The sequence below is a fragment of the Rhinolophus ferrumequinum genome, chromosome 20 (genome assembly GCF_004115265.2).
Source record: "Rhinolophus ferrumequinum isolate MPI-CBG mRhiFer1 chromosome 20, mRhiFer1_v1.p, whole genome shotgun sequence".
Taxonomy (NCBI): domain Eukaryota; kingdom Metazoa; phylum Chordata; class Mammalia; order Chiroptera; family Rhinolophidae; genus Rhinolophus; species Rhinolophus ferrumequinum.
The window spans coordinates 17,399,901-17,418,288 of NC_046303.1; the positions used below are offsets into that span (position 1 = coordinate 17,399,901).

Genomic DNA, 18,388 nt, shown 5'->3' on the forward strand with positions numbered 1-18,388 from the left:
TGGTTGGAAAGACTTAGTTATTTATTGGTTAGTTAAACTTTGGAAAAGGGGTTTGATTTCAAAAGAAAAATAAGAGGCTTTATGTAGGTCTTCAAGCCCAGTTGTGCATGATGGGAATTATTCAAACTTAAAATGTTTATATAAAGGGGAAAAGCATAGCTATTTACAGATGGTAAATCCATACCTTAAAATACGAAAACTACTATCTGATCATATTCTGAGGCTTATCACTTAATACTCTGTAACAGCCACTGCACCATTAATGAAACTACTCTTCCTGACTCCTCTTGGCGGCTATGTGCGGGAGCACCTGAAGCCATGCTGGTCCATTCTTGAGTATACTCTCAAGACATCGTTGTACGTTTCTGGTGTACTCTGATTATACGTTTTCACAGCAAAACATACGAGTATATTCATTCTGTTTTGCAACTTCTGCACATTATAGGAACTCAATAGAGAATTTTAGAAATGGTACGTTTAAAGATCAAATGCTTTTTTTCCTTCCCAAGATAAAAGTTATTAGGTTGGTGCAAAAGTAATTGTGGTTTTTGCAATTATTTTTAACCTTTTAAACTTTGACATGACAAAAAAATGGACAGTGAACATAATCTAGGAGGTTGAAGTTCTTGTGAATTAATGATTTATAAAGGAGTAAGGTAAACGTTCAGGGAAATGAGTTCTCAGCTGTAACATACGTATTTTAATTATGTCAAAACATAATTTATGTGCTATCTGGACAAATAGCACCAATTGTTTATTTAAATATGAAACCCAGACGGCTCAGCCCCCGAACAGGAACACCGGCCTTACCGACTTCGGAACCTCCCGATGTGTAAATCTTGCCTTCTGCAGCACAAGCAGCAAGGCTGTCTCTAGGAGTTGGAGGGCCCAGTTTGGAATACCAGCTGTCCTTCACAACATTATAGCAGTCCATTCGTTTAATGGGGAAAAGCTGAGAGCCACCCAAAATGTATACTACATTGTCCCAAAACACGCATGCTGCGTCTCTTCGTTTTTCAAAGGGGCAGCGGATGTCTGTCCAGCTGTAATCCTATAACAGAAAAGGACAGGAAGCTTGTCAATAATGGAATCAAATATAACTGAAAAGGGTGAAGCAAAGATTTAGTGGAAAAAATAGAAAAGAATATGTTAATTTACACTAGGGTACATATAAAAATGTTTGGCTTGAGACTATTATGTAACCCGTGTGATTTCTTCGGAACGTTGGTTAGGTGGTACAGATGGCTGCTTTGGGTCTTTTCTGACTCTACAGTAAACTTTAATACATTTGGATATTTCACCATCACCCGGTGTTCTGTTCCTTCTGTTACTGAGGGTAACACAAGAAAACTCTAAAGTACAAAATAAGTAGTTTGGGTATTTTGAAAAAGCTTTTTTTCAAATGTAAATAAATACCCTCCTCTTCCCTGCCAGGTGCATAGTGTTATAATCAATGGATAATATGACGCTTAACCTGTATTATCCTATGGAAGTCTAAAGCTAGATGGTAATTTGTGGACTTTTGTGACATATTAATTTTCTGTAAATATTCCATTGAGCCAGTGTAGTTAGCCGGACTCTTCAAGCTGTGATATTTATTATGAAATACTTGAGTACAGTTGTCCCCCCTTATCCATGGTAGATCCCTTCCAAGACCCCCAAGGGGATGTCTGAAACCATGGATAGTACTGAACCCTATATACGCTATGTTTTTTCTTATACATACATATCTATGATAAAGTTTAATTTATAAATTAGGCACAGTTGGAGATTAACAACAATCACTAACAATAAAATAGAATAATTATAACAATATGCTATCATAAAAGTTATGTGAATGTGGTCTCTCAAAGTATCGCATTGTCCTGTACTCACCCTTCTTCTTGTGATGCTGTGAGATACAATGTTTACGTGCTGAGACGAAGTGTGAATAACATGGGCATTGTGATGTAGTGTTCGGCTACTACTGCCCTTCTGACGATACGTTAAAAGGAGAATCACTGAGCCAGGACGTATGAATTATTTCTGGATTTTTCCATGTCATCATTTTGGACTGTGGTTGACTGTGAGTAACTGAAACTGCAGAAAGTGAAACCGCAAATAAGGGGTTCTACTGTAATCTGTGCTGAGTAGTCTGGAAACTCCTTTTTGTCCCCCCAATTAGAAATGAGCACCTTCACAATAAGGGCTGTTCACAGCACCACTGTGTCCTCACTATGTTTGATGACATCCGAGGACACCTGTGCTCTTTTTCCACGTAAATATATGGGGGGAATGCACCCAAGTTACAGCGTCTTGGTATTCCCCGTTGAAAGCAAGGAAGCTAGTGTTCCTGCTGCTTTCTGAATATGGCTGAAAATGATTAAGGTCGGACAGAAATCCAGACAATTCCCAATCTCACAGAGCAAAGCAGTGTGTGATTATTAACACTGAGTTCCCTTTGGGAAAATATATTAACTGGTACCTCTCATGCTAGTGTCCCATGTTTCCGGCATTCCTCAGATTAGGTCCAAGTATCGCAGAAAATAAGGAATGGTCTCAGGAAAAAGAAGAGCCCCTGATGTAGAATACCTTGACTCCTAGTCATGATAACTATTCCACTTTTTAGGTGACCAGAGAAACAGCCTTAATCCATTTTTTATTCTCAAATTAGGATCTATGTGTCCCTCAGGCTTACTCTGCAGTATGCCTGTTGGTAGGCACACAAAACTATAGGATAAATATAACATTTTCTCGAAGCTTCAGCTTTACTTAATGGACACTGAAAAACTGGGGGGAAATATTTTTTAAAAATTTTTCTGTCTTAGAGAAACTGCATATCACAGAATGAAATCATAATGACCATATTTTACAAAAAGCAATCCCTCAAAAGTAAACTAACGATTCTTTTACATATTCTGCAAATCTACTCCTAATTCCTACCTCGCCGAGTTCCTTAGCTGAGAAATACAATTTCATTAATAAGACACACTGCTGATTCAGTGAATTGCAAGTCTTGCACTCTTACACCCAACGTATTGATATTCATTATTGGAAAGCACTGTGGGGACTTTTCTCTAACTTCTGAGGATATCCTCAACGTTATGTTTCCACGTTCTTTCTTAACTAATTTCAGGCTGAGAAACTTGGTAATAGTCTGTTAAATGATCTCCAACACCTGCTACTCTTCAAATTAAAAATAACTGCCCATGTAGAAGCTGGGATTAAAAAACAAAAAAAAAAAATACTTTTTCTTTTAGCTAGATGAGCTAGACACTAGGAAATAAGGTTCCAAAGAATGACTTCCAAAGAGTTTGGTAACAGAATAGTTCTTTCTAATACTACTCAGGGATTTGAGTAGGGAATACAATGGGTGCTCACAGGTACCTGCCATAGAGGGCTTGGTTAAAATAAATTGCTCTGTTGGAACTATATGCCCAATGGAAAAGTGATAAACCTTTGTGTGTGCAGTACGTGTGTGTGAAACACAGGAATAGGTACATTGTCGTGCAGGGGATCCTGCTGACTTCGCCATGTGTCATGCAGGGCGTCCGGCGGGGTCTCTGCGCCAGCTCCCCACATAAAAACGCAGGACATGGTGAGGCCAAAAAGGAACACCCACGGAGTCATAGGTAGGGGAGTCACACCACTATATTCTCACTGGCAGCTGGGTTGGAGAAACAGGAAACAGGAGCCACACAATTCTCAACCCTCACTGCGCCGCTTGCAGGCTCAGCCACCATCTTCTTGCTAGCCCCCACTTACTGCTAGCGTAGCCACGGCAGTTATGTTAGTGGCCAACGGCTCACTGGTTACAGCTGACGGCCAACTAGCCACAGCTGATGGCCATTTGATCACAGTCGATGGCCATTTACTACCTGAGCCAGCACCTTTCTACGTGAGGCTGAGAGCCTGGAAACTGCTTTTTGGGGCTCTGTCCCCACATATATGCTTCTAGCAATAGGTACATGCTAACTGGCAATAGGTACAATCTACTTGCAAGTTACGCTACGATCTCTCTAGAAATCCTCAAGTTTTAAAATCTTTTCCAATTTTCCAAATACTGTCATTGGTCACTGTACATGTTAGACACTAAGCTTGGTAAATACTAACTATATATAATGTCCTGCCTAATAGTTCATCTTCTAGGCAGGTAAGGGAAATGATTTTTGCAAGAATTTCTACATAGTATACAAGGTGGACTTTATTTCAGCTAAAACTTAATGTTTTACATTTGGGCTCATTAAATATACCTGTCAGTATATTTAAATAATGTATTTAAATACATTTAAAAGTGTTAAATACAATACCTGGCTTTGGTTGTATGTATGTATGTATGGGGGGAGGGGAGCTTCTGATCTTTTTTTCCCCCCAGGTATGCATGGGTAGACCTCTCTGGGAAGTCTACCTAATTCCCCAATCTACCTAATACCCTTCCTCTGAAATAAAGTACCGAGAAAGTGATTTGATATTTGCCCTTTAGTAACTCTGTATACTGCCTAGGAGATGTGTATAGTGGAGGAAGTAAGTATAGAGGGAGAAAAAAAATAGATGGGAAGTCAGGCTTGTCAGCCTAGTGGGTGTGCATGTCAGGTCTTATCCTAGTGATGGGACCCCTTCCCATGGGGGCCTGCAGGTGGAGGAAGGGTTACTTATAGTTCCCTGTACTCCGGCTACAGGGCATCTGGAGGGACATGTTGCTTTCTTGTTAGCAACAAGATGGATGAATAGCACCAGTTACAGCGTAGATGTGTGCAGGCAGGGAACTGATATACTAAAAATATAATTTAAGTCAGTTGAGTTCTATTAAGTTTGAGTTTATCTATTCCACGCAAGGTATCTGTATTTGGTTGCTGAGACGATATGAAAATGGGAAAACTGGAAAGCCTGTTTTCACGCATCATGCACACAAGTAGATACAAGTAGAAGGATTTCTTAAGTTTTCACACATCATGCATATGTGTCCACACATGCAGACACTGCAATGTATCAAGTCCTGATTTCCCTGGGCACAGCCTTTCTTGCTTCTGCTGTTATACCACATTCTAGGCATTTTTTTTTTTTAGTTCAAGATGCCTTTCCTCTGTAGGCTTCTCTTGTTTCCTTTCTCTGCATCCCCACCACACCACCGAAGTCTGGACTTGATGACTGAGAACTCCATCACATCTCATCCTGTGTGATTTCCCAGCTGTAGTGCCACGCTACAGGAGAGCAAAACGCTTCTTGAGATGAGGGGCTGAAACATTTTCTCTCAATACCTCAAGGCACACATACCCTACTATTTTCCTTGAGAGTAGGAACTGATTTTATATAATCTGTATTTTGAACACATGTGAATCCTCAAGTAAGAGAAACACTATAGATATAGATTTTAATAATCAAGACAACCAAAATCCAAAATGAAATAAATACTTTTTATTTTTAAGACTTAAAAACTTTATTTTGGATCATCCTGAGAGGAAGCCAAGCAAAATTAGGGAAGACAGGGCCTTAGAAAAAAGGAAAATTAACAAAATGGTAAAACCTTAAGATTTCTTGCAGAAACCTTGAGGAGTCAATCTACTCTGAGTTTAAGATGACCAAATTGTAACACTCTCTTAAGCCATTATCCAACTCATCTTAGTTTCTAAGGGCTGTTAAAAAAATATATATATATAAAATAATTTATTTATTTTAATAAATAAATTAATTAATTAAATTAATAAATTAAATAATTATATATATTTATATATATATAAAATCACCGAACCACGGCGACAATCTATACTGAAAGCAAGTTTATGCCAGAACATTTTTAGAAGTAGTTTCATGAAAAATACACCACCACTTTTGGCTTCGTTTATTTCAGAAGGTCACAAAGAATATAGCTCCGCGGAGCTGGGACACCTGGGCACTGAGCTAGGCTCTGGAGGGAGGAGCTCTGGGTCTCGTACGAATCACTTAACCTCTCCAGATTAGGCTCTTTATCTGTAAAACAGGAAGACTGAACTAGATGATCTTCGGGCTCTCGCTTTCAGCCCTAAACTCCAATGATCTTCCAGTCCAAATGATTTAGACTATTAATTAATTCGTTATCGAGCTCTTCCCTTTCCAGGAACTATGTTGCAATACCTTGCAACAGTCTCTTATTTAGTTTCCTCAATAACCCTATGAGGCAACCTGTTCATTTTACAGCGGAGAAAACTGAATCTTAGAGATGTTAAACATCTTGTCAAAGGTGACAGTCAGAAAGTGGCAAATCCAAGACCTAAGTCTAAATCCACCAAACTCCAAAGCTGTGCTCTTAATTCCTACCCTGCCCTGCTTCTCTCAAAATCTTTTTACGTGGCCTCCTAGAAAGAATATTGGATTGGGAAGAAATTAATCTGGGTTCTTGTTCCTGTTGGGTTTATAGCTGAGTGACACTTGACTTGACACTGAGAAACCTCACCAGCTTCATCTATCAAAGCAGAATGCAGGCAGGATGGCCGCTGAGGTCCTGTACAGCTTCCACCTCTTACCACTTATCAACACCAGACTCAACCACTAAATCCACAGCTTCTCTGAAAACAAGGATAGTCCCCATGTCTTTGTGTGGTGTTTGGTCCAGGGCTTATTACGATGTTGAAGGGAATGTTTTTATTGGGTGACAAGCCACATTTGTAGAAAAAGGTATCTATCTCATCCAGCTGAGCCACCTTCACTTTTGACCTTCTAAAGGTCAAAGGCTGTAGAGACTGCACTTGGCTACTAGTGTGGACCAGCCCCTCCCTGTGGTCCTTAAATTGCAGATTCCGCTGTGTATCTTGTCACTACAGCTCCTGGTCCTGTGGTATCTGCACCACTGGGGAACGGGGAGACCTGTGACCCACCAACAAGTAGTAACTAGGGTTAAGGACCCGGCTTCCTCTACGTTTTTGGGTAAATCTAAATAGTTTCCATTTTTATCCTTTGCTAGAGCAATTCTTCTCTCAGGAATTTACCCTAAAGAAAAAAATGGACAGTGTGCAAAGTTGGCATTTACAAAGATGTTTCACTGCAGGTGTTATTTTAGGAGGGAAAAATGGAAAATAGGCCAAATGTACATGAAGAAAACAGGCATTAAACAAATTATGGTATGCCCTTAGCATTAAATAAGTTATGGTACATCCTTATGAAGGATGACTCTGTAGCCCTTCAAAAGGATACCTCCATAACATAAAAGCTGGGAGAGTAAGAGAAGTTTTTGTGGAGTAGCCTGTATGAGTATGGCACGATAGCACATACATGACACGAGAGGACCGGAATGACGCTTACTGAGGACTGGTGTCTGTCTCTGATGCTGGGAGCACTTTGGCTTTCTCCTTTAGATCTTGCTATATTTGAATTTTCTACAATGAGCATGTAGTATTTTTTTTAAAAAAAAAACAGAAAAAGTAAACAAAACAAGACAAATGGAACCAAAAGTATGGTGCAAGGAAAACAACGTCTCGCAGTAGACGCTTATCACACTGATAAATGTTTTAACAGAAACGTGACATTTACAACTAATTTAAGTCTTTAAAAAAATGGAAAAACAGAGAGTCATACTATGAGGCTGAATTTCAGCTACAGGATAGATCAGAAACAGTCTCTGCTTTCTATCCAAACAGCACACGAGCTTTTCAGAAGTGAACACTTGATCGTGCCAAGTCATGTCACAGGCTGTACCCATTTTTGAAATGCACTCATTTTCAACAGAGTCACACAAATAGTGTTGGAAACATATTCACCTCCCAAAGTCCAGAAAGGAATTTAATAATCAGCCATTAAGATAAAATACTCTTGTAATTTAAATTATTTAAGAAATGTAGCATCGTAGCTGGTAAAAAACGGCTTCCACAGCTGGGGGTGGGTAGGGAATCATTTTGCTGTTGTGAGCTGTTAGATAAAATTAGGAACAATGAACATATATAAATGGGCATTCTCAGCTGTTAACGATCAGTGAAAATTAAAAATTACCAAGGAGTCTGAAGTGAGACCAGAGACTAGCTCAAAGGGAATTACTGCTCTTTATAAAGTCACAAAATGTTCTTCCCTTCTACTCTCAAACTAAACCCATACCACCAACAGAAACAAAACTCAAACCTGAACGACTCAGAAGTTTAAGTATGAAATGAAACTCAATCCAAATGTGAAAACTGACTGAATATTGTGCTCAGTAACAGCCCCTGTTCTTTGAGGAGAAAATAAAGGAAAAGTAGGGAAGTGGCCCAGTGTTAGCACTCTGCCAGTTACCTCAGCACAAGGTGTGTCTTCAGATGAACTTTGACATGGAATTTTGAATCTTGGCACAGGAAGGCATATTACACTTTAAAGGACAATCTCCAATCCAAAAATGCAGCAACATACTCATTTAATAAACTATTCTCACCCATGGGACAAACATCTACTCTTACTTCAGGTGTGCAGAGTACAGGAGATACTGCAGATGGCCAAGAGGTTTGGAGGAGTGAGAAAGGTGAAGAGAAAAACAAAATGGAGAAGATGGCAAGGCTTTTCACATTTAAATAGGGAAAAATTAGAAAACCTAAGGATGGCAAGGAGAAACTGAGTGAATACAGATCAAAGAAAAGAAAAAGAGGAGCATCAAATGAACACAGTGTATATTCACACAAATGCTGAGAAGATTTAAACTTTTTGTTAATAGACCAGAAAACAAATTTAGAAAGGCTAACTGACTTGCCTAAGCTCATATACCTCGACCTGAAATGCTCTTTCTACAGAACAACTGCTTTCCTTAAAAGACAAGAAAAAGGACAAAGAAAGGCCTCACAAAAGAAAAAGGACCAACGGCCTAGTTCTTCAATTCTCTCCTCTATGTCTCATTTCTTGTTTTAAAGCACAGAGTTAAGTTAGATTCCATTCAACTGAATAATACTTTGGAAGCTTTTATGAAAACTTTCAATAATCATACTTACCAGGTCAAAAAGATGCATTCATACTTAGGATTCAATACATTCTTGTCTTTGCTCTTTCTGCCTATCCAAATTCTACCAATATATTTCCCTCAAGAAAACCCCCAGGAAGCTTCCATGGAAAACTCCAACCCCGGGGGATCTCTTCCTGTCACACCCCTCAGGCTGTCACCATCTGGCCCAGACCCCCATCTCCGGATTTGGCACCGACCATGTTCAGCGGCCACCTCACTGACACCAGCGTCTGTGCTCACTGCTTCATGCTTCTGTGTACGATTCAGGCACTCCGAGTTCGCGGTCAGGACCGTGATATGAGTCTCTCATAGCTCCTGCTACTCACCCCACAAATGTCAAATTCTAGACGAACCATGATACTGGTAATATGCCAAAATATTATTTGTTCAAGCTATGCTTTCCCAACCAGCTAATCGTACAACATGCTGTCACATAACACGTTCTGCTGTTTGTAACAGTTGAGTAGAAGGTGCCCTTCTACCTGATCACACCAAACCTACCTGAGCATGATTTAATACTTCTAGGATGACAGGAGGACTGTACCTCTGGGTCATCAGATGAACAACTAAAGGCAGCCAACAGTCATTGTCAAGTGACATGGTAAACAGTGAGAATTTATCTAACGCCCTCAGCCTGACTCTTCTCCCCTCTAGCCCTGCATTCACATGCCTACTACCCTCCAGGCAATTCCAGGACGGCTAGAGTCCCTGAAAACACCACCACAGAGATGCCATTGCCAGTTTCATCACTTCCCACTTACAGCCCTCAGTGAAATATCTACAGCTCTGCTTCTGTTCTCTCCCCGTTTTAGGAGACTGTTCTGTTAATTTACTGATAATCATGGTTGGCCGTGGCTTACAGAGAATGAGTTTGATATCATCCGTCCCACGGTCAGTCATATTTTCATTGGGGTGTCTTGCAGATGCAGTGACTAAACACAAAAGGAAACAGATCCCTGAAGGTGGGAGCCTCAGACACTGCACCTAAGTGGGGGGCAAGGGGCTATGAGGTTGATTTTTAGAACAAAACGACAAACAGCATATATGAAGATGCTTGCAAAGAAAAATATTGAGGCTCTCAATATTCCTATTTTGGAAGGTATTCTAGGAAGGCAGAATTTATCTCAGAATATCTTCCAATCTCTTCTAAATGAATGTGAGGACCACCTGTCTAACCAAACTGCTCACAATCAGGCATGAGGAATACATACTGCGTGCAAGCTGCAAAGAACATTGATTTTTACCACTGGGTGCCTATTATACTGATGACTAAGGAGGCTTAAGAAATACCCAGCATGACCCACACTTGCATTCCAGCAATGCCAGCCCCTGGGGCTCACAGTTATAGGTCCAATCCGCCTGAGATGACTGCTGCCAGTTTGGACATTTTGTTCCTGTAGGTTCCTTTGAGTTTGATCATTGTAGCAGTGCTCACCCTCTTACCTTAGTGCATTGCGTCGACAAGAGTCTTGCTGGTGGCAAACTCTACTGATTTACCAACGACTTGTTAGCTTTTTAATGTAACACCATTTCTTTAAGGTTTAAACTTCTTTTTTGCACATGTCTTTTAAAGTCCCACGCAATCTATAACTGCTGATTTCCACCCTGATCACAGAGTGGGGCTGTCTCCTCAATGAAGGCCGGTTTAAGAGGGAAGGTGGCTATGATACTGTGAGAAAAGGCACAGTGACACCTTTAATAAACAATTATTTCCAATAGGAAAATGATCCTGAGTCGAAGGTAACTTCAATTCTTTTGATATAGGGCCAAACTATATTTGAATGCAGTCCTATAAAACAGACTGACAAAACGGCCTATGAAATGCCATATAAAGTAATACTGGTTCAGTCACCCTGACAAACTTGAGTACAGGCATATATCTTGGAGATAACTGCACGCTTGGCTCCAGACCACTGCAATAAAGAGAGTATCGTAATAAAATGAGTCATAATCTTTTTGCTGGTGGAGGGTCTTGTCTTCAATTGCTAAAAAAAAGCAACATCTGTGAAGCACCATACAGTGAAGGACAATAACACAAGGTGTGCCTGGACCTACACTGGGCCAGACATGAGTCTCAGTGATGAGTCTACTTCAGAGTTCTGAGTAAGAAAATGTACTCAGGACCTTCTGGACCTGATGGTTCCATGTAACACGGCATCATATGGATTTCTGGTTTATAATTTGCACGCTCTAGCCTTCACCCTCTGGTCTTACTCCTTTTTTGTTTGTGTTTGGCAGGGAATATGCAGAATTCCCTTTTCTCTAGGGATAGTCTCCTATTTTTCCCCCATGTGAAAGTGGTGAGCCAAGACACTTATAAAATTCTAAGCCCTCACAGGTTATCATTTCACTGTCAAGAAGAGTCTAAATAAAAACTGGTCAATTACGTCAACTTTTATTTAGACATTGTAAGACATTCGCCTCCTACCACATGAGAACACCAATATTACGAGAATAGAGTACTGGATACAGATAAAACTCTTTCAGTGATCTCTAAGCACTCGAAAACTTTAAAAACAGGTATGGCAGTGGAAGGGAAAACTCAGCAGGCTTTATAAAAGGACCATGAGAGAAACAATATCATTTCAATTCAATACAGCAACCCAAACTTCCTTTTCTGTCAATTCTCAGAAAAAAAAAATACTAAGGATTTCTTTCTTATCATTTTTCAGTCATCAATTAATACAAACATTTGCCTCCTCTCACCAGTGATATCTAAAGATAACAGTTTATGGATATATTGGCTTAATTCTAGATAATTCAATTAAGTAATACTGCTTAAATTGTCCCCTTTGAAGATCAATTCAATGAAAATGATCATTTGGGGCTGGTACAGGACACACAAAAATAGGTCCCATTTAATGATAGTTAAAAACATTTTAACCTTTGTGAAAATATTAAGTTCATGAATTTTAAAGTAGAACAATTCCTATATAGTACTTATTAAGCGGCCCACTTGAATTGAATATTGAAATAATGTTCACTTTGGGAGATTCAAGGTAAATAATGATTTATGATGAAATCAGCCTTCCCAATTGTGATAATATTAGAAATAATAAAGACTAATGAACTCATATTAAAATATTATATACAAATAATAAATGGTGCAAGATTTTCAAGATGAAGTTTTATAGCAAAATGTTTCTAATAGAAACATTTAATAAATAATGTAATCAGATTCCAATGGTGCTAGCTTCAGGGAATAGAGATAATTAATGGAATGAGATGTTTTCATTGACAGTTATGTCCTCAATTTTTTGAATTTTTCCTCTAGAAGTCTAAAAATGTGTGGTTGAGTATACAAAATAGCACCAAGCATGGACCATTTATAAAATCAAGGTAAGACATCAAATGAGAATTCTGAAGTTACAGTATCACCTCCAGGCTCGTGCAGAATCTGCATCTCTTTTCAACTGTTCAATAAAAAAAAAAAAAAAATCAAAGAAAATGTTAGAACTACAGACCAAAAACCAAAGTGTGAAGAGTCATTCCACATATGCCTTACTCTAGAAACAATAGTCACTGTCTCCTAAATGAAATCAGAACTCTCCTTGTCCCTTTATATATCAAAATAGCCATCTACTTTAAGATAAATATTTCTACCAAAACGTGGTTTAATTCTTTTAAACTGTCAAAATCAACATCACAGTTAGGCTTTGGGAAGCAAGAAGGATATAACTATTATCAACAGCAGAAAGCTGTAGTTCGTAGAATTATCATTTATCCTTCTGTGATTTCAGTTTTTGTTGGGGAAAAAAGAGCATTATTTATAAATTTCCTGCTCTTGACTCAAAAGGATCCTGAAAAATTTAAAAACACTGAAATTAAACAGCCACTGAAATGTCGATAGTGTTAATATTACCTGATGTAAAATAGACGTGCAGGTGTATCACCCTCTTAAGTACACTGACATTTTGCTTATTGGATAGTATTGCACAGACCGTGAAGCCTCATGGTACCTGCTGGTAACTAGTCGTCTACTGAGAAGGGAAGCCAGATGTCTTTAGTGAAAAATCAGCCCATATTTTGGAGATGGAGGAATGGACCAGAGATTGATGGATGAGCTGGGAGTAGCCCAATAAGGACAGCCCAAATATGATGACATTTAACCAATCTAACCTGATTCGCCTTCCTTGAAGAGGTCTTTTTGCTATCTGGCAGCATATTTATTCTATGCGTTGAGCATTATAGAAAGAAGGAGAAGCTGTTGCAGGTCTTCTCTACAAAAATACAGGAGGAACTAACTCCTGAGACTGGTGACTCTGCAGGGCCAGATGTGGTTTTACTGGACCAGACTGAAACAATCACTAAAACTTGGCATATAGCTAACGATTATTTCTGTTACTGTCTGCCCAGGCCATTAGATGGAATGTCTTTCCAATTGGCAAGGAGAATCAAACGACTTCATGGTCTGACCTCAAGGACCTCTTGACTCTCTAGCTCTATGCCATAATCTCAGCAGCAGCAGCCCTGGTCTAGCTCCCCTTCCCAAAGGTTGGCACATGCTGGTCTCCTAGATGGATGGTCACAATACTGATCAGTTCTGGAGAACAGGAAGTGGAAAGGATCTTGTATGTCTTGGTAGGACAAGTGCTTGACAGGACAGGAGAAAAATTATCTCAGACTACAGCGTCGGTCACCTCAAAGTCCCTAGATGTCCAGAGGTCTACAGCACAGCCTGTCTGACAAATCCAGCCTGCTGTCTGTTTTTGTAAATAAAGTTTTATTGGAATACAGCCATGCCCATTTGTTTATGTACTGTTTATGGCTGTAGTAGGAAACGACTACCGCCTCAGAGTTGAGCAGTTATGGCAGAGACTGTTTAGTTTACAAAGCCAAATATATTTATTACCTGATCCTTCATAGACAAAGTTTGACAAACCCTGATCTATAGTGTGTTGGTAGAACCCCTGGGAAATGAAGGACAGTTTGCCGCCCCAAGTAGCTCCTACATATTACAGATGGCACATACCCTGTATTCGAGTGTCCTATTTTTATACTTTTACTGAGTAAACCATAAAGCTGCAGTTGCCAAGTAAAACTTAGAGCAGGAGGAAGCTTTCTAGGTGGGACGGGCTAGAGTGTATGGCTCAGCCCCTCAGGCTATCCTGTGACCTGGGGCATCAGGATGCCGACCAGGATGCCACATATAGCTTGAGGCATGTCCCAATGTCACGGCAGAGCATGCCCCTGGGATTCTGGAGCAGGTACCGTATTCTCAGTATATAGCTCCTGGTTGGCCGCTAGGTACGAACAGACAGCAAATGTCTGACACCGAGGGAATCCATGCAACCATGGCATTAATTCTTTTTGAAGCTTTACCTGGTCTACCAAGTCACAAACAACATGCTTTTAACCAATAACCTGGCAAGTAAACATAAGACTGGGCTTATGGAGGTCCCAAAGGCACATTATACTCAAACTGGCTAATTACAGCCCTTACCCAGTAGGCTTTCTCCCTCAAGCAGGGTTATGTCTTGATGGCGGCAGTCCCTATAAATCAGCTGATAAAAATTTGAGAGACCTGAGCTTGGTTCATTTGTGACAGTATAGCCCAAAGTGGACTGCTAAAGTATTAACGGGCCCTTCAGAGATGGTCCTGAAGGATAATACAGAAGAAACATGTTCTGATTTGGCAAAATTTCAAGCACTTCCTTTTGTTGTCCACTATCTATTTATTCAGAAGGGAAATACTATAGTGAGTTTTTCTCAATTTTGGACCGTGGCTAATGGTTTACGCAGATGAGATGTAGACGTGAAATAAGCCAGAATGGAAGACTGCTGCCAGGAGAGTTGAGGGAGGGTAAAGCAGATGGCTCTCCAGAAAGGACACACATTTGAGTCCCATAGGAATTCCCACCAGAGCGCCCACCACGGCAGCCAAGTACTTAACAATCATGCACAGGATTGCACGTGTGTCTTCCCTCCCAATGTGATGCTGGCTCCACGGGCTTCTGAGTGACCACAGTGGCAGTGACAGAGGCTTGCACAAACCAGCGCCCATAGAAGCTAATGAACTCCCCCTCCCTAAGGCCAACGTGGGTATCCACTACTGGCCAGCACCCACTTTGTCAGCACCACGGACCAATCCTAAGCCTTTGCTTTGCTATCACACCCTGAAGGAACCAGTTAGTTATCTCTACCAGGCCAACTACCCTGGGACCCTTCCTTTATTGAAGGCACAATGCCATGCCCTTGCTGGAATTGATACATATTCTGGATCTGGGTTGGCTTTGACACAACCACCCTCTGTGTTTTAACCACTTGCACATCACCACTACAGTGTCATGCATGGTGCCTCCAAGGACCCACTTCCCAGAGAAAAAGGTATCAGACAAGTGTCCCAATGTCAACAGGATGCTCTGGACCCGTCATGCATCTATCATCAACCAGAAAGGGGCCTGCAAAGTGATGAGAGAGACCCTTAGGTTCAACACCAGTTACGGACTTGCAAGGTCAGGGTGCTATCTGTTAGGACTGTGGGATTTGCTCTGTCCAGCAACATATGTGGCATCAGCAGAATATGGTGTTATCTCCCCTACAGCCAAAAAACAGGTCTAAGAAACAAGGGGTAGAAATGTGTTAAGGTTATCATTAATAATCTATTTTTAAAATTGTGTTCCTAAGACTCCGGCTCTGCTGGCCTACCTGGCATAACATGTATTAGAAAACACATTGAAATTGGTGATCATTTCTAGATGGCTGGATGTAAGATCATTTTATTTTTGTCTTTGTGATTTTATAGGTTTTTCCAAATTTTCTAGAATATTATTTTATATTAAAATACAATTACTAAACAAAAAAAAAAGAAAAGAAAAAACCCCATGTAGCTACAGAAGCAGCTTTTCATTGAAAATGGCACATAAGGAAAGCAAGGAGTTGTAATGAATGCTAGTTGTTAACAAAATGAGGTAAGACAGAGGAGAACCAGTTTTCCATTTTCTTGGACAGTGGTTACTACATAGCTCTCCAGAGCCATTATGGAAACATCTGAAATCTGACCAAGCCTTCATTTCCTATTTGTAAAATGCAGACGATAACTATGTATCTCATCAAGTATGTAAAGGAACACCCTCAACTGTGACATCTCTACAGGCACGAGGTATCATGCTGGTGGTAGGTGCATGTCTGTGTGCTCAAAGCTTTCAAAAACAAAAATGAGAGTAAAAATGCGTTACCTTTGGATTAAAATATCTACACGACTGTGGTTGGGAGCCTCCAAACAGGGCTATTCGGTAATCATGTTTCTTTCTCCTGGGCCTCGTGCCTTCGACCAGTTCCTCTCGATCCTCTGGAGACAGGAGATGATACCTCATTCCACCTGTAGAAAAATACATGGTGACTCTTCAAGGACTTCAGGCACTTTAGTGCTTTGGAAAAAAAACAAAAAAAAGCTACCACCAAATATAACTGTGCTTTTATTCCTGTAACTGTTTTCCTATCATCTCTCCACAGCATTAAAGGAAACAGTGAGGGGGAAGAGGCAGGAGAAATGGATAAGGGTCTCAAAGTCCTAATCAATCTATTATTCTCAGTAATCACCATGATGATCGCTCCACCCACTTACTACATACCAGTGAATTATCTGGCTCTTTAAGCAATACCTGTCAAAATAATTACTGAAATTCAGATCTCCTAACCCAGTGGTTCTCAATCTTAAGTGTGCATTAGAATCACCTAGGAAATCTTTGAAACTACCTACTCTTGGGCCCTACCACAGCCCAATTACATTGCAATCTCTGGTGTCACTGGTGTTCTCACTTAAAACGTGGTTCAGAGACCAGCAGCTTCAACATCTGGGAGTTTGTTAGAAATACTGAATTCCAGAATCAACCCCAAACCTACTGAATCTGCATGTTTAACAAAATCTCAAGGTAATTCAGATGCACATAAAAAACTTTCAGAAGCACTGTCTTAGATGTGTCTAAAATACAGTGAGGATTCAGAACTATTGTGATCTAATACAATCCTTTAGCAATTCCCTGATTTATTCCAACGGGCCACTTAACAATTAAAAACTTCTAAGATGTCATTTCAAGTCAGTGTTGGAAAGGTAGCTTGTTCAATAAATGATGGTAGACAATGATATGGAGAAAAAAATTGTACCCCCTACTTCATATTTTACACTAAATTCCATGTTAATAGGATATTTGAATATGCAAAAAAATCTCATAAACATACTAAAAAAAATATAGGATGGCTTTAAAATAACAGACCTAGAATGGGGAAGCCTAAGACAAAAAACACAGAAGCTATGAAAAAAATATTCAGATTTAACTGCATAAAAATTTAAGTTAGATTACAACATGGCAAAAAAAAAAACAACAAAACAAATCAAGACAATGACAAGTTAGAAAAATATTTATAAATCATACAAAAGACAAATATAAAAGATATCCTATTAATTAATAAGATTAAGACGAGTAACTAACAGAAAATTAGTATCTGAACACAGTTTACAGAAAAATAACTAACTACAAACAACTCTTACACATATGAAAAGATGCTCAAGTACTCAAGTTAGAGAAATATGAATTAAAAGCATAGTTTTCCACTTATCAGATTGGCCAACATCAAACTGTCTGGAACACAGAGTATGATAAACGTGTGGGGGAGCAGCACCCCTCCTACACTGATGGTGGGGATACGGGTGGGTACACACTCTCTGGAGGGCGATACATGTAAGCCACAAAAATTACAAATGTGCACACCCTTTAGCCAGTAAGTCCCCTTTTAGGAGTTTATCAACCTAAAGTTCACTGTCAGGGAAATGGTGAAAAAAATTATGGTAAACCCAGACAAGGCAATATTCTATGTGGCTGTTCAGAAGAATAATGAGGAAGGGTAAGTATGAACACATAGAATGATCTCCAAGAAATAATATGTAAAGCAAAAGAGCAAAACATAAAAGAGTATACATTGTGATATTATTTATATATTTAAAATGTCTATTTTTATGCATATATGCACATATTTATATATGTAATTTACATCAGCATGTGTACAAGGAAGTCTGTGTATGCACAGACTCAAGACTACCTTTGGAAGCATACACAAGGTACTAATGGTAACCTCTAGAATAAGGAGATGAGGGAGTAGGGAACAAAGGTGTCAGGGAGACTTACTTTTCACTATATACCTTTTTATACCTTTTGAATTGTACATGACGTGTAGTACTGCTAGGCCAAAAAGGAACAATTCTCAACACATGCAAAACATTTCTGTTCCTGAGGTTGTGTTGGGCCTTTATAAGAGGGAGAAGGCAGGTTTAGAGATGAGCTTGGGAGTGGATGAAAATCATCATCGATATTTAGCATTTCCTTCCATGTCAGAGTTTGAGTAGCAGCCCTGGGCATGAGGCCATCTGCAGCCTCAGCGCCAGGGCTCCAGTGCCCGCTCTAGGTCAGGGCCCCGCGGACTCCCGTAAAGGGTCCCCTAGTCGTCCTGCACCGATTTCCCTGCAGTGCAGCCCGAGGACTG

General features: G+C 39.8%; 1 protein-coding gene across 2 annotated transcripts in view; it reads right to left on the minus strand.

Annotated features, from left to right (window-relative positions):
- The window catches only part of KLHL7 (kelch like family member 7), a 58,373-nt gene that overhangs the window by 6,446 nt on the left and 33,539 nt on the right, over positions 1-18,388 (minus strand). For both annotated transcript variants that reach the window (XM_033088462.1, XM_033088463.1), the window contains exons 7-8: positions 16,087-16,229; positions 811-1,051 (exon numbers count right to left, since the gene is read on the minus strand). In XM_033088462.1, the coding sequence (XP_032944353.1) occupies positions 811-1,051; positions 16,087-16,229 (384 nt within the window). The remainder of the gene's footprint in view (positions 1-810; positions 1,052-16,086; positions 16,230-18,388) is intronic.